Genomic DNA, 16,585 nt, shown 5'->3' on the forward strand with positions numbered 1-16,585 from the left:
AGCCTTTTCCACACACTTCACAAGTTGTGTTGGGGTGATTCTCCTGACAATTTATTGAGGTACCAAGTTCTTATTTTCTTATGGGGTTAGGTGAATCGAGTCTTAGTGCCTTTTTACTCACTTCGGTTGGTCTTGCCCTTACCAGGACTTTTCTTAGGTCCCCCGTCTACTACCTGTTTCTTCCAGGAACTTGTTGCTTTCCTTGTCAACCTGTTTTTTTTTGTTTGTTTTTTTCCTTCTCTTATCATCCTATTTCCTTAATATTGGGCATATTATCTAGCTTCTCACTTGGTCTTGGGTCAATGCTCCCTTCTGTGTTGATCCATTCCTCTCTGATCAGTGACCCTTTAGTCTTGGTCTTGAACATCAGGTTGATTCCCCCTGTCCTCCCCATGGTTGTGCTCTCAGGTTCCCTCATCAGGCCTCACCTAGTGTCAGTTTTGGGCACTAGACCATCAGGCAATCCCGGTTTCTGTTTGGTGGGCATGTTATCAGTTGTTGCCATTTGCTGACTCAGTTGGACTGCTTCCCAGATAGCATGCAATTGTGCTGCAAGATTAAAAATGACTTGCTAAGCTATTGCTAGACTTGCCAGGCTTGCCAGACTTGCCAGGCTTTACACAATTGCAGCAAGTCTGCATTGTATGACTCCAGATCAACTTCCTTTGCAAATATTCTGCAAGTCTGCTGCAGGTTCTGGTTCAGTGATGTTGTGCAATAGTAATCCCACTATGGGGGAGGGGCATTATTGGTTAATTTTTCATGCTGTAGACTTGCAGGGCTCTTGCTGTAGACTCACCACTGCAACTTTGCTCTTGCTAGAGACTTGCCATGCAAATTTGCTACAAATTTGAAATGTTTAAACTAGAACTTGTGCTTTAAGTGCACTGCAAGTGTACAACTTGCCTATGAAAATGTGCAACAAGTTAACAGACATACGATTCAACACTGCCAGAAATTTGTGGCACGTTATCCTTGCTATCTGGGTTTTGGATGTCCGAACAGTAAATGATTTCCTGTGTTCCTCAGAACTCCTTAGATTTGGTTTTACTATGATCACAAACTGTACATTCGCACACTCAGGGCTCAGTGCTTTTTCGGTGTATTTTAAAAAGTATTAAACGTACAGTAAATGGATTATGCAGAAATAAACCATGATTGCTGCATACCTGAACCCTTTGTTCTGCCTGGAATTATACTTAGCTTTGAAATGTTGAAAGATATGCAATAGCAATGAGAACATTCTGAAAACTGGTGGTTTGGGGAGGGCACAGATTGTATTTTCATGTATTGTACTTTCATGTATTCAAATGTATTTATTGTTACAGGAAACATGCCACCTGAATGGCCAGAATACCCCAATGGGACAGCGCTATTGTCCACATCACTGTTTGTGGGGAAAGACTATCGCTCAACTCAGTGTGCACTCTGGGAGAAGTACAACATGTATTCTTACGCCTGGATAAACTGAGGAATGTTTTTTTTTCCATTAAAGGAAACTTGTTGTAAGAAAAATATGATGGTTGTCGCTTAAAACTGCCAGTTGCCTGGATGTCACATCAATTCAAAGGCTTCCACATATTGGTGACTGACCTGAAAGAAGAATGCAGATCTGGTGTTTTGACTTTCAAACTTGTTTCAATCGAGAAGTCAGAAAAAAATAAAGCCACAGACAATTAGGAAACTAGCATTTTTCAGGTCAGCAGCAGGAGTTTTTTCAATTTTGCTTGGTACGGGTTTCCTTTGACTTGGTGGGTTTTCAAGGTCTTTAAATCCTTACTTGGGATTAATTGTTGGTGAAGAAGACCCTTTCTATCTTCAGAAGGGTTGGGATAGTGGTGAGCATAACAAGGATAAAAATGACAAGTAGTGTACTCAATTTGAGGAATATTTGCAGCATTGGGTCCTCCCCTAGAACATTAAGAGGGCTTCCAATTGGCAGAGGTACTTGCTTGTACACACAGAATGTCTCCAAATTGAACAGAGCCTTCTCCTTTACTTGTGTTATTGAAGGCAGAATGGGGTCTGCTTTATATAAACAGTTTTTCAATGCGCTAGACTACCAAATAAGAGAAATGAAGGATGATGTCATGTTTCCTGAACTGTAATGAGCCTTTACACTCCTTTCAACTTCCTCTGCAATTCTATTGCAAACTTGTGCCACAAATGTCCAAAAGTGGAAAACAAAGTAATGAAAAAGTTATCACAATTATATTATACATGTTGTGGCTGGATGTTTCCTCTAACCCTGCTGTCCTAGGCGGGAGCTGCCAAACCAGCTGCTGCAGTGACCCCACTGTCTCTTAAATCTATCTTGACAATGGAGTTATCTACAGAGCAAGTATTCACATCTCCTGAAAACATTAAACCCAGATGAAGGAGGTGTTCCATAACTCCGGAAATGAGATGGCAAAGGAGATTCTTTTTTTTCAATAAACTGACTTTACAGTAGCTTTGTGCTCAGTTTGTTTTTTATTTCGTACTATTGTAAATACAGGTCTGGTTTCAGAATTTATACATGGATTCTAGGATGGGCAAGTATCCCCTAATTGCACTAACCACAGAGGGCCCTGCACATAGAAATGGACACTAAGGCTCGGTTCACACTACTGGGACATGGCAAGCCGACTTGTGAGACCCTAAGTCACATGGCATGTCCAATTCGATGTTTCCCTATGAGAGCCATCTTAACCGATACTACACAAGTCACTCTGACTTTAGAAAAGGTTCCTGCACTACTTTGGTCCAACTTGGGTGCGATGTCAGCCTTTGTACAGGCTCCTAAATAGCATCCAAGTCAGAAGGAAGTTGCAGGGCAAAGTCGTAATGAGTTTGCTGTCGCAGCAGTTTGAACCGAGCCTTATGCCTGGTACATTCGGGTCGTATGCTGTCCCTGTTGATTAGATCTAATACCCCCCCCCTCCACTGTCTCCGCGCTTAAGACACTAAGTGGAGAGATATCTACTGATGCATAAGAGATAACACAAACATTCAGTGAATACTATAAGTCCCTCTATAAATCTAGTAGGGGAGAGCTGAGAGTGAAAAAAATGGATGGTTTTCTCCAGGGAATAATAATCCCAACTTTGACAGAGAAGGACAAAATAGATATAGAGGCACCGGTGACGCTATGTGAATTACAGCGAGCAGTGTCCGGGATGCCCAACCAAAAGTCGCCAGGCCCGGATAGGCTCCCAATAGAGAACTGCTGAAGACATTGGGATGGGCATTAGCCAATGGGAGACTCCCCACCTCAATGTCGGAAGCCACCATTATTGTAATACATAAGGAGGGGAAAGATCAACTGGACGTCTCCTCCTATCGCCCAATCTCTTTATTATGCACAGATGTAAAAATCTTGGCTAAAGTGCTAGCAACCCATCTAAACGGATGTATTCAAAATCTTATACATCCTGACCAGTCAGGTTTTATTCCCAATATGTCAACTAGTATCAACATCAGAAGAGTTTTTTTAAACATACAGATTCCAACAGACAATATGGGCTCCAGGGCCATACTGGCCTTGGATGCCGCCAAGGCCTTCGATAGCCTAGAATAGGGCTACCTATGGAGGGTGTTAGAAAGATTTGGATTTGGCCCCTCCTTTATTAGGTGGGTGAAAATACTTTATAGCGAACCAAGAGCAAAACTAAAAATTAACAATGAATATATGGAACTGTTCTTATTGGAGAGAGGGACGAGACAGGGTTGTTCCCTGTCCCCCTTATTGTTCGCTCTCGCCATGGAACCTCTAGCAATTATGACTAGATCCATGCTAGATATACAGGGGTTCGGGAGGCAGGCAGAAGAGGAGAGGATAGCACTGTTCGCGGACGACGTCCTGTTTTTTCTTGGAGATGTTGAAACTTCATTAAATACAGTGATACAAATGGTGGGGGAGTTTGGACGATTTTCTGGTCTGGTTATCAATTGGGAGAAATCGGCCTTATTACCGGTCGACCCACTTGGTAACTAGATACCGTCAGGAACTCCCCTCCTAAAAGTAGTGGCAAAACTGAAATATGTGGGTGTCTGGATCACAAATGATATAAATCAGTATGTTAATAACAACTTAGTCCCACTACTATTTAAATTAAAGCAAAAAGGGGACATCTGGAGTCGACTCCCTCTATCTGTAGCAGGGTGTTGCAATCTAATAAAGATGATATGGCTACCACAGATACCAATCTTGTTCCACAACTCCCCGATTTGGATAAGTCAAAAGTGGTTAAAAAAAATAGAATCCCTTTTTAGGGAATTAATCTGGAAGAAGGGCCAATCTAGGATTAGCCTGCAAACTATGCAGTTACCGATTAAAGAAGGGGGTATGGCGGTTCCGCATCCGAGGTCATATTTTCTGGCATCTCAGCTGCAACATCTAGCGGGCTGTGGAGCCTTAGGAGGGGGGAAGTCCAGCGATAGAATGATGATAATGGGGGTCCCACATAACATACTAGTGGAGGTATTAGAGGCAGACTCATTTATTTACAGATGCCCGACGATAAAACTAGTCAGTAAAGTATGACAGGTAACGAAGGCACTAATAGGATATAGAGGGGTAACTGAATATACCCCTCTATGGAACAATAAAAATTTAGCGGAAGGATTATAGAGAGGCCTAAAGAATGGGAGAGACAGGGCATTAACCGATGAATCCAACTGTATGAGGGCAATCTTATGAAAACCTTCCTAGACTTAAAAAGGGAATTCAATATATCAAACACATCGTTTTTTAAATATCTTCAAATTAGACACGCTATTCAAGTGCAATTCAGGTCACAGATAATCGAATAGACCCAGATCCCTACTCTCCTAAAAATAATTAAGTCAGACACATCTAAAGGACTAATCTCTGAATTGTATGCTAGATTGGAGGCTAGAATAATAAGTGGAGTAGGGCCCTCCAAGAGCACAGTGAGATGGGAGAGAGATGTGGGGGTAATGACTATGGAAGAATGGGACAGGATCTTGAAACGAGGAGCACTGGTCTCGATTTCTTCTTCACAGAAAATATCTCATTTGTTTCTAATATACAGAGTCTACTATACCCCTAAAAAAATGTTCAAACATGGGTGGAGACAAAACGATGAGTGCCCCAGGTGCAAGGTGACAGGGGATTTTATCCACATGGTGTGGAAATGCCCAAAGCTATTTAGATATTGGGAGATAATAGACAGGATAAATACAACCTTTAAGACCACATTGGAACTGGCGGCCAAGACATGCCTATTAAAGTGTATGGAGGAACGTAGAGTTCCGACCGGCACCACCGAAGTAGCGCTGAGATGCCTATTCCAGGTGAGAAAATTAATTGCACAGAAATTGCAGGCACAGATCCCCCCGACTGTGAAGAACTGAGTTGAGACCATTAACTCAATAGTTTGGAGTGAGAGAGTGGCATTTGTTAGGCAAGGTAACTACAGGAAGTTCGAGAGAATGTGGAAGCCTTGGCTGGACGAGATGGGGTGTCCCCTATAAGAGGATGGTGACGAGTGAATGGAGTCCCTCTTTTTTTTTTTTTCCTCCTTGGGGGACACTAGACGACCTATCCTACTGTAATGCTCTCTATCCCTTGGAGTGTTCCTCTCCTGTCATACATGCACAATTAATGCTTAGGTGGTGTGGGAGAGGGGGGATGGGTGCGGGGAGGGAGAGGGAAGGTAAAGTAATAATAGGTTTATGTACTGTAAGGCACCGCATATTTTATGATGTTGTATCTTTTTTTACTATTTGAGAAATAATAAAAAAAAGTATTTAATATAAAATGCCTGGTACACCCGATGAGATTATCGGACGTATGATTGTCCATTTTATTTTGCATGCTAGTCTCATAAAGAAAATAAAGAGTTTACTGAAGGGACGAAAATTCTCGTACGACAGAATAGAAATTTGGAAGTGACGTAGTGTTTTGTAGTGTATTTGTATTGTATTTTCGAATGACAACTGTACTGATTAAACGAAAAACATACAATCTGGTATCGTACAAGAAAAATTTCCGTGCTTGTCCCATTGGATAATATCGGATGAACTGTCATGATCGGCTCTCGAAAGCTGTGTACGAATGATCAGATTATTGTACGATAGCTTCGAAAGCAGTATTTTTCTACAATTTTCTGATCCTGTGTACGGACCATCAAGCTACAATAAAGTTTGCTTAACAAACATTTAAGACAATATACAATATGTGGGTAACATGCCTTGGACACATTTCTATTTGATGTACTAATGCAGTTTGGATTCCTTAAAAAAGTAATTAATAAAGAAGGTTTTCTTCCATGACTTCAGGTTTTACAATTGTTTGAAAATGGTGTTACATTTGGCAGAGAAAACCCTGTTGGTCCTATTTACCAAAACTTGGAGATAGGAAAATGAGCATTACCCATAGCAACATGTCTGATGCCTGGACCATAGTGGCCACAAGTACTAGAGACAAATTTCCACAATGAATCTAGGTCAATGTCCTTGAAGTTATATGGCTGAAGTAAAAAAGTCCATTTACACCTATCTGTATTCCTGAAGCAAAATGCAAATCTTTAAAATCAAACTTTAGTTGGAAATACAAACTTGTGAACAGAAAGGCTGTTTTTATTGCAGAAGCGATACACTATATTATCAAAAGTATTGGGACTGCCTTTACATGCACATGAACTTTAATAGCATCCCAGTCTTAGTCTGTAGGGTTCAATATTGAGTTGACCCTCCCTTCGCAGCTATAACAGCTTCATCTCTTCTTCTGGGAAGGCTGTCAAGTTCCTCCACCCCAAACTCGCTCATCCATGTCTTTATGGATCTTGCTTTGTGCACTGGTCCAAATCATTTGGTGGAGGGGGGATTATGGTGGGGGGTTGTTTTTCAGGGGTTGGGCTTGGACCCTTAGTTTCAGTGAAGGGAACGCTTAAGGCATCAGACATTTTGGACAATTTCATGCTCCCAACTTTGTGGGAACAGTTTGGGGATGGCCCCTTCGTGTTCCAACATGACTGCGCAAACCAGTGCACAAAGGTCCATAAAGACATGGATGAGTGAGTTTGGGGTGGAGGAACTTGACTGGCCTACACAGACCTCAACCCGATAGAACACCTTTGGGATGAATTAGAGCGGAGGCTGCGAGCCAGGCCTTCTCGTCCAACAGCAGTGCCTGACCTAAGACCTCACAAATGCGCTTCTGGAAGAATGGTCAAACATTCCCATAGACACACTCCTAAACTTTGTAAACGGCCTTCCCAGAAGAGTTGAAGCTGTTTTAGCTGCAAAAGGTGGGCCACCTCAATATTGAACCCTATAAACTAAGACTGGGATACTGATAAATTTCATGTGCGTTTAAGGGCAGGTGTCCCAATACTTTTGGTAATATAGTGTATCTAATATGTCTCTTCACAAACTGTTGACACTGTACAGTGGATGGATTGCAACGTTATTGTAATCATATTTCACAGTGTCAGGTTATTTTTTACTTCCTTTTTTTCATTGTTTACTTTTTGACTATGTATTACCTTTTTTTTACCACTAGATGACATCTGAACACTTTTAATAACATTTCACACTATAAGGTTATGCTTTCTGAGTTTGATTTTCTTCTTGCAATACCTTGCCCCCTTTCACTCCAATCCCTCCACTTCACGGTTCCCCCTTGCCTAGTCCAAAACACCTTTGTATGATTTATTTTTTTTCCCTTTTATTGGTTGAACTAGATGGACGTGTGTCTTTTTTTAACCTGAGTAATGATGTAACCTTGCATCCATATTGATATAACCTACCTAGTTACCCAATGGCTAAACTTGACAAATTCTCATTCAATAAAGATGGTTTACTACTGAAAAAAAAAAAAACCCAAATGACAAGATAGTATAACCATACAGATTATTTTTGCTGCCTCTCAAGCCCTACTTCATAGAAGCCATGTTTCCATGCACTGCACCGATGATGTCCACAAAACCTGAAACTGCTGTATTTTGTTTGAAATAAATGGCTCTGTACTACAAGACTTTATTTGCACTATACACAAGCAGTTCTGGATGTGCATCTGGCTGATTGGGCATAAAAAAAAAAAAAAATTAAAAATGCATTGCTTTGTTTACTTTCCTAAAATTAAAAACAATCCTTTTTTGGAACGTGATGGAATGAGCCATCTGAATGCATACCGTTGTAAGAAGGTGAGCTAAGCACTGATAAGAAGGATTTTAGAGGGATTTTTGTTTCTTTTAGTCCCTTCTCAACATAACCTGTATGGCTATACTATCTCTTAAAGTGGTAGTAAAGTCTTTTTGTAAACTTCTATCTACAGGTAAACCTATAATAAGTCTTACCTGTAGGTACTGTGAATATCTCCTAAACTTGCACTGTTTAGAGGGTATTCACACTACATGCAGCTGGTGACTTTACTGACACATCCGCTATGAAGGGACGTCCATGCCGTACTGTCCTTTCAGAGCTCTGTGCCGCGGCTATGACTCATACACGGTTGTGATGTCATCGTGGCTCGGCCAATCAGATGGCCGGAGCATGTGAACCCGAAAGGAAGACTGGGTGAAGATGGAAGCCCTGTGAGCGGTGACAGTGCGCCACTGGAGGACTTCATTCTAAGGTAAGCATTTTATAATGTGCTAATATGCAATGCATGCTAGCACACTATGCAATTTTCTTGCAGGTTTTTTTTTTTTTTTAAGACTGCGGTTTACTACCGCTTTAAGAAAGGAAGGAACTAATTTTCATAGTCACCATATCCCTAATATGAGTAATGAGTAATTTACTACCTGATTTTATGGTCCCAATCCAAATGCAAAAACTAAAGGCATATCCATTGCCTTTCACAAATTTTCAACCTGAGATCTTAAAAACACACCTATATCTCTTTAGTTGCTTATTTTTCTAAGGATTGAAATATTAGAAAAGGTAGCTTTTCCCCATCGCTTCCAGTCTTGAGCAGTTCGGCCTCTGCAATCTAATAGTTGGAAGGGACTTCCAACAAGTGGTTGTAAAGGCTCAAGGTTTTTTAACATGCATTCTATGTATGAAGGTAAAAAAAACCTTCTGTGTGCTCCCCCTAATATTTACCTGAGCCCCATCTCGATCCAGCGATGTCCACGAGAGCAGCGGTTCTCCTAGGTCTCTTCCTCCTTATTGGCTGAGACAGCAGCAGAAGCCAACTGTCAATCACAGCCAGTGAGCCAAAGAAGAGAGAGCAGGGGCGGGGCTGAGACACACGCCATGTGTGAATGGGTGCCCCCATAACAAGCTGCTTGCTATGGTGGCACTCAGCAGGAGTCAGGAGCACTGGTGGAGGACCCGAGGAGGATCGAGGCTGCTCTGTGTAAAACCACTGGACAGAGCAGGTAAGTATAACATGTTTGTTATTTAAAACGTTTGTAACCCCAACACTTCATATTCCTGATATGTGCCTGCTGTACCATGTACTTATATGAGAAAGTCTCCTGTTCTCTTTGTATTGCTTCCTTTATGTGAAATCCCTGGTGTTCATGCCAGTCCCTCTCCTTTCCTATTAAAAACTGACCACACTAAGCAGGAGAACACAATGTGGTCAGTTCTCTAGCTATGCTGGGAACTCAGCCTGCTCTCCTCCAATAACCAGACTTGTCCTGACACGCCCCCATCTGCACAGCCATTCACTGTGCTTGGTCTACTGTTGCTGCTCCTCCCCCAGCTCTTATGCAGCATATTACAATAGGCTTGGCTCCACATGTTTCGTGTGTAGGCACATCCTCCAGTGGCATACATAGGTAAGTGGATTTCTAATAACCAACATATGATCATAAGTTATGGATTGCAGCTCTGTTTCCACCAAGCAATCTTATATTCTCATCAAACATAATGGTATTGTATTCACGAACATAGTATCTCAGTGCTGCCGATTGATGCAAAACAATCAATAATATTCTACCCTGTCCAAGTGACTCAGTTCGAGTTTGATCTAATCTGATCAAAATTGATTCAAAATTAATGTGAAGGGAAGTTGTGGCTATATAATTGTTTGTAGATTCGATGGTTATAATTGAATCACGCATCAGTCAGATTATAACCACTACAATCATATCTTAAAGTGTTACTAAACCCAGGACCCTGCATTCACTATTTCTGGTCTCCCACAGTACAATTATTTTAATAAGTATAAAGGGATAAATACCTTTTCTCATCAGCAGTATATAGCAGTCTTGTGACTTATATCAGTGTCCGGCCGAGCACTAATTAAAGCTTGTAGGAGGAATTTTCCTTTTCCTCTGACTGACCTATGAGGCTGCATGATCCCTGACCCTCTGTCTGGACAGTGCTGATTGGCCCTGTGCTGATCACATGCACCTTTCACTAAAAAGTTCTCTAGCAATACACATCAAACTGAGCATGTGCAGCTTGCCCCCAAGGCTCTGTACTAACAGCAGATGGATTGGGGACAGTAAATGATGGGGAGGATCAGGGAAGATCCCTTAGGTTTCACATTGAGTATAACAAGCATTCTTTACTGCATATACAGACTGGTATTATGGGGAGATTGGGGGGGGGGGGTTGTGTTGGGAGGGGGAATTTGGGGGCAGTAGGGGTTAAGAATTATTCTAGGAGAAGAAGGGATGATTGTTGGGGGGGCATTTGTGCTGGGAGGAATTTTGCCAGGGAAAGCAGATTTGTACGCGGAGGAGGAGGAATTTATGCTTTGGCATGTTCACCCTGGGCTCTAGAAAGACCTTGTCCCAGCACTGCATGTACCGCTACCTGTACTTTACAGCATGATGAAACAATGATTTTTGATTTTTACCTTACACAGCTCCCATCGGCACCTGGGATAAGCATCATTAGCTTTAACTAATTTGTGCACAAGACCCAAAAAACATTTATTCCTGTTGTTTTGCTTTAAATGTGTTTTATTATTTATATTATATTTATTTGTATAGGTCTCGGCTCATCCACAGTGGTAAGATGGCTGACAAAACTTTTTTATGCATGTTTTACAGAAATTTTGTAAGTGTTTTTAATAGTGGAGCATTAATAAATATACTATAGATTTTGGCCCTTATAACACATGGTGGATTTCGTGAGAGGATGAGGACCTGACCCTCAGAGCGAAACAAGGAATAGAGGAGATCTGCGCTTGGAGAGTGTAACATTGGTCGGATGTGTTAGATGAGCGACTGATCAATTTGTGGGAGGTGTAGCGGAGGTCAGAAATTTTTTTTTTTGTGTTGTTTCATGGCAGTCAACTGTGTGTAACATAGTCAGTTTGTCTGTGTAATTAAGCTATGAGTTCCTGTACCCCATAGGGGTGGGAGATGATGTGGATCTCAGTTGGAAGCACAGACAGCATGGTGTCCTATGGCTGGACAGGGCCAGATATGCCGGCGCTGAGCGCTGTGTGCAAAGTACAATATAATTTCCCTATGCTGGGAGAAGGTATCAGACTTTTCTGAGTTGACTTCCATGATGGACACAGAGAAGAGCGGATGGCTGCATACCTCACTAGAAGGTACTTAGAGGGTGGAGTGGCCAGGATGGGCATGTGAGAGGCAGCTTCTCCAAAAGCTCCTGCAGGTGATCCTTTAACGATCCTTCCCCAGCCTACTCACCACAAATTTACTGGGTCAACCAGCTGGCCAGCACCTCTGTGCCCACCGTGGAACCACCTCCGGCTTTCTATACCAGGGGTATGTCCCGCTCCAAACTGCAAGAAGGTCCAGGCTCGGACCTTCGAGATGCCGCCGCGGCAGCCCTGCAGAAGGGGACACCACGCGGCGCTGACAACCTGAAGGACACAGGTCCCAAACAACCTAAAATGCAGTGGACACAGGGTAAGAACTGTCCCAGAGACATCTCATATTATGTACAGAAACTGGCAGGAACATCAGGTGCAGAGCAGAGAGAGACAGTGGAGAGGGCTCGGCCTGCTGAGACAAGGAAGCTGGATCCTGCTGTACTGATGACAGACAAGGATGTGTCTGAGCCTGCAGACATGATTATACAGTTACCGCAGGGCATGGAGATAGCTGTTTAGGAGCAGCCTACACTTGCTGATATCCTTAGAGCAGTGCACAACTGCACTGCCTCTGTGAATACACTGAAAGAACAATTTGCGGGGGCTGCGGGAGGATGTGTCTCTCCTACCTTGGGATTTACAAAAAATCAGAAAGCGCACTACTGCAGTAGAGAGCAGGATAAGTGACATTGAAGATCAATATTAAGGAAATTATTCCCGCGCTATCAGATATGGAGGCGGCTGGAGGTGGAGAAGCTGCTTGCACTGATTCGGGTACACACCTGACCTTGAAAATAAATATATAAATGGGTGGTGCTGCGCTAATCCTAAATATACAAAACCAGTGTGGCTTAAATGGTAATCATCACCAAAAATGAATTCAAGTAGTGCGTAACAATAACCAAAAAGTATAGATATCATAAACGTGAAAGAGTCTTCATAAAAACACACTTATTTAAAAACTTATATCACCGTAGTGTATGACTGACTCAAAGTCAGTGACAAAACAATCCTTAATGCAGTGCAGGTAAGTTGTAAGTGGTGGTTTAAGCTTTGTGCAAACACAGCTCAAAAAGGTGACAATGTGCAATGTGCAATACAATGTGCAATAGTGTATACACCTCTATACAGTATAAGTAGCAGTATACTATGCTTCACATAAAGTGCAAAAAACCATCCAGAAATAAATACGGTATAAATGTCCCAAAATAAAAAAATAATTGTTTAAAAAAAAAAAGTCCTTTTGTAAAATGAAATGTGTGACAGCAACGTCCTAGCATGCGAACGTTGCAATTAAAGTGCTCAAAGTGAATCACATCGGGTGCATCTTCGTGTGCAGACACACAGGTGGGTAATGGCCCCTTACCTTAGGGTAATAGGGCAAAAGCATATGACCAGACAAAGCTTTTGTAGTATCCACCTGGGGGTTCCAGTGCTTCCCTCACCGTCCTAGATCCTGGGATATGGTTCCCTCAGATGATTTAAAATTAAATGAACAGCAGTTTGATCCGACGAGCGGCGAGTTCGTAAGCCTCTATCAGTGTATGCAGCCTGTCCCGTCCCTACGCGTGACGTCACACCACACGTGACTTCATCAGGGGATAAGTACAGGCTAGAAAAGTGCTCTTAAATAGTTTAATAGTGGCCGGCAATGAGCGGCCATTTTCCCGAAGTCTAATATGTAATAATGAGGTGGCTATTTTCCTAGGGGCCATAGGACGCAGGTTCCGCTTATAATGTGCATCAGTGTGAGGCATCAGCTGACTTATAGGGCCAATAGGCGATGTTCAGCCAGTTCCAGCCCCTCGTACTGTCAGCAGAGGAAGACAGATGCTGGTTCTAAATTAAAAAAACCAAGCGGAGGGAAAAAACGAATGGGGATCCCAACAAAGTAAATGTTATTGACTGTGAGATGGCTAAATAGCATTCCCACATCGGTCTTAACATAGCAAAAAGAGATATTATGCACCACAACCCACCCTCTATGAGATCTGTACTGGGCTAAGCTTGTGAAGTACTACAAGCAGTGGATCTTATACCTAGAAAAACCAGGGAAGAGAGAGGCGGTAATGCTGGTAGCAAGCTTACATACATACTAAATTGCAATATAAAAAACAGCCTTCATGTATATTAAAGTGGAAGTGACTATAATTGACACTACATTTAATTGCTAAAATTATGATTAAAAACAAATTCCAAACAATTATAAATAGATAAATGAGTCAGATTTTACGAATAATGTAAGATTACAATAAAAAGAATTAAAATAACTTTAAGATCAGAGGCTACTTATTGAATATTTCTAAGGAAATGGAGAAACGGACTTCAACAGGTGTAGGTAATAGTCCAGTAGGGGCACTTATAAACACCCCAAGTCCATTCAGCCAAATTCTAGGGAAAATATGAATGGACACAGACATCTTCAGTCTGCAGCAAGAGTCTCCAACTATTGGGTGTAGGTAGGCTGTTTACCAATAGATGGCAGAAGTGAGAGACTAGATATAAAGGTAATCTTGGACAGTGGATTAAATAATTACATTAATTAAAAGTGGGAAAATAGAAGTGGGAAAAGTAGAAGTAAGGTTCTAAAAGACAAAATTTATAATTTAAAATATAAATTTAAAAATTTAAAAGTCACTCAGGAAACAATTTAGGTCAAACTCAATGTTTAGACCACGGGGCCAAAAAGTATCCAAGGTGAAAATCCATTTGGATTCCAGTCTACTCAAGGTTCTCACCTTATGGCCCCCCCGCCAGTGTTTAATATATGGGGTAATACCCCAAAAAACTGCGCTGCCTCTGTGAATACACTAAAAGAACAATTTGCGGGGGCTGCGGGAGGATGTGTCTCTCCTACCTTGGGATTTACAAAAAATCAGAAAGCGCACTACTGCAGTAGAGAGCAGGATAAGTGACATTGAAGATCAGCTGCCCCCAAGGAATCAGGATGTTAAAGAGGCTCTCTGGATGGCTAAAGATGCTAATGACAGGGCAGAGGATATGGAGAATCGCCTACGCAGAAATAATGTCCGCATTGTGGACCTACCTGAGCAAGCTGAAGGAAGGGATCCCACAGCCTTTGTGGAAAAATGGCTCCAGGAAGTGTTTGGGAAGGAGGCCTTCAGGGCCTTTCTTTGTAGAGGAAAGGGCCCATAGAGTTCCACCCCATCCACCTCAACCGGGAGATTCTCCCAGCTCAGTGCTGACGAAATTGCTCTATTACTGGGATTGGGAGGCAGTACTGCACCAAGCACGGGAACGTGCCAACATTCTCTACAATGGTGCCAGGGTATCTTTCTACCCAGATTTTTCAGCAGAAGTGCAACGGAGAAGAGTCAAATTCACTGATGTTAGGAGAAGATTGAGTCTGTTACAACTGCCCTATGCCATGCTCTTTCCAGCAAAACTTTAGAGTTACAGCAAGAGGTGAGGCTCAATTCTTTGAATCTCCTAGGGAGGCGATGTCCTGGCTAGATCAAAATGAACAGGCACTTCAACAACGTGAGTAGGAGGCGGAAGGAGACTGACACGTTTGCTGTTGATACGGTGCCCAGTAATGAGCTGTACCTCACCTTTACTGTTTTCAAACTTTACTATTTCTGTTTGTGTATACAGGGTCTATTGTTCTCTGGCTGGGGACAAGTTACTACAGATGAAGATGTGAGCTACTCAACAAAGTAAAACAAGCTTGTGCTAACCTCGTAAGATGATCACTTCTTTGGTATGGGAATGCGATTTTGACTTTTTGGTCTGCCCTGTTGGCAGGAGTTCTTCATAACAGGATTTTTAAAACAGCTTACCTGTAAAATCCTTTTCTTGGGAGTACATCACGGGACACAGAGCCTTTGATAAATACCAAGTGGGTTAGATAGTCACCATCAGGTGATTGGACACTGGCAACCCTAATTACAAGGTGAGTTCCTCCCCTATATTACCCCTCTCATATGGAGAGTACCTTAGTTTTGTAGCAAAGCAATAAGTATCCCAACATATAATCCCAAAGAGGGGCAGGAGCTCTGTGTCCGGTGATGTACTCCCAAGAAAAGGATTTTACAGGTAAGCCGTTTTGAAAATCCTATTTTCTTGTTCATACATCACGGGACACAGAGCCTTTGATAATTACTATGTGGGATGTCTCAGAGCAATGCCCAAATTTGAAGGGAGGGAGACACAGATCAGAAACACAGACCGCCATCGGACGTGAGGACCTATACTGCTGCCTGCAGCACACTGCGTCCAAAGGCGGCATCCTCATGCCCTCTTACATCCACCTGATAGAATCTAGTGAATGTATGGACCGAAGACCAAGTTGCAGCCTTGCAAATCTGAGCCATGGAGGCCTGGTGATGCACTGCCCAAGAAGCACTAACTGCTCTAGTCGAGTGCGCTTTAATCTGAAAAGGAGGAATTTTCTTCGTCAAACCATAAGCCTGCAATAATAAGCTGTTGAATCCATCTAGAAATAGTGGACTTTGACGCTGCCTGGCCCTTTTTGGGGCCTTCTGGCATTATAAATAGACAATCAGTCTTTCGTATCTGAACCGTTGCCTGCAGATAGATTTTGACTGCTCTTACAACATCTAAAGAATGTAACAACTTCTCCGCGGACTGCGGATCTGGAAAAAAGGATGGTAGGACCACATCTTGATTCAGATGGAATCCTGAAACCACTTTAGGCAAAAAGGTCGGATGAGGACACAACACCACCCTGTCTTCGTGAAAAATCAAATATGGCTCCTTACATGAAAGAGCTGCTAATTCCGATACCCTCCTAGCTGAGGATATGGCTACAAGAAAAAACTATTTCTTTGTCAAAAGAACCAAAGGAGCATGGTGCAATGGTTCAAAAGGTTGTTTCTGTAAAACAGACAAACCAAATTTAAATCCCACGGGCACACAGGAGGCTTAACCGGCGGATTCAAGCGCAGTGCCCCTTGAACAAAGGCCCGGATCATGGAATAAGAGGCAAGCGGTCTTTGAAAATATACCGACAAGGCAGAGATCTGGCCCTTGATAGTGCTCAAGGCCAGCCTCATTTCTACGCCTAACTGAAGAAAGGCAAGAATCCTGCTAATGGCATACCTTCTAGGATGCCACCCCCTGGATGCA

At 42.4% G+C, this 16,585-nt stretch overlaps 1 protein-coding gene across 1 annotated transcript in view; it reads left to right on the forward strand.

Moving 5' to 3' along the window:
• The window catches only part of LOC141112014 (para-nitrobenzyl esterase-like), a 43,073-nt gene extending 36,794 nt beyond the window's left edge, over nt 1–6,279 (forward strand). Inside the window, exon 9 of the mRNA XM_073604334.1 lies at nt 1,329–6,279. Within this exon, the coding sequence (XP_073460435.1) occupies nt 1,329–1,471 (143 nt within the window). The 3' untranslated portion in view covers nt 1,472–6,279. The remainder of the gene's footprint in view (nt 1–1,328) is intronic.
• Nucleotides 6,280–16,585: the final 10,306 nt, after the last annotated feature.

This window comes from Aquarana catesbeiana, linkage group LG11 (genome assembly GCF_042186555.1).
Source record: "Aquarana catesbeiana isolate 2022-GZ linkage group LG11, ASM4218655v1, whole genome shotgun sequence".
Taxonomy (NCBI): Eukaryota; Metazoa; Chordata; class Amphibia; order Anura; family Ranidae; genus Aquarana; species Aquarana catesbeiana.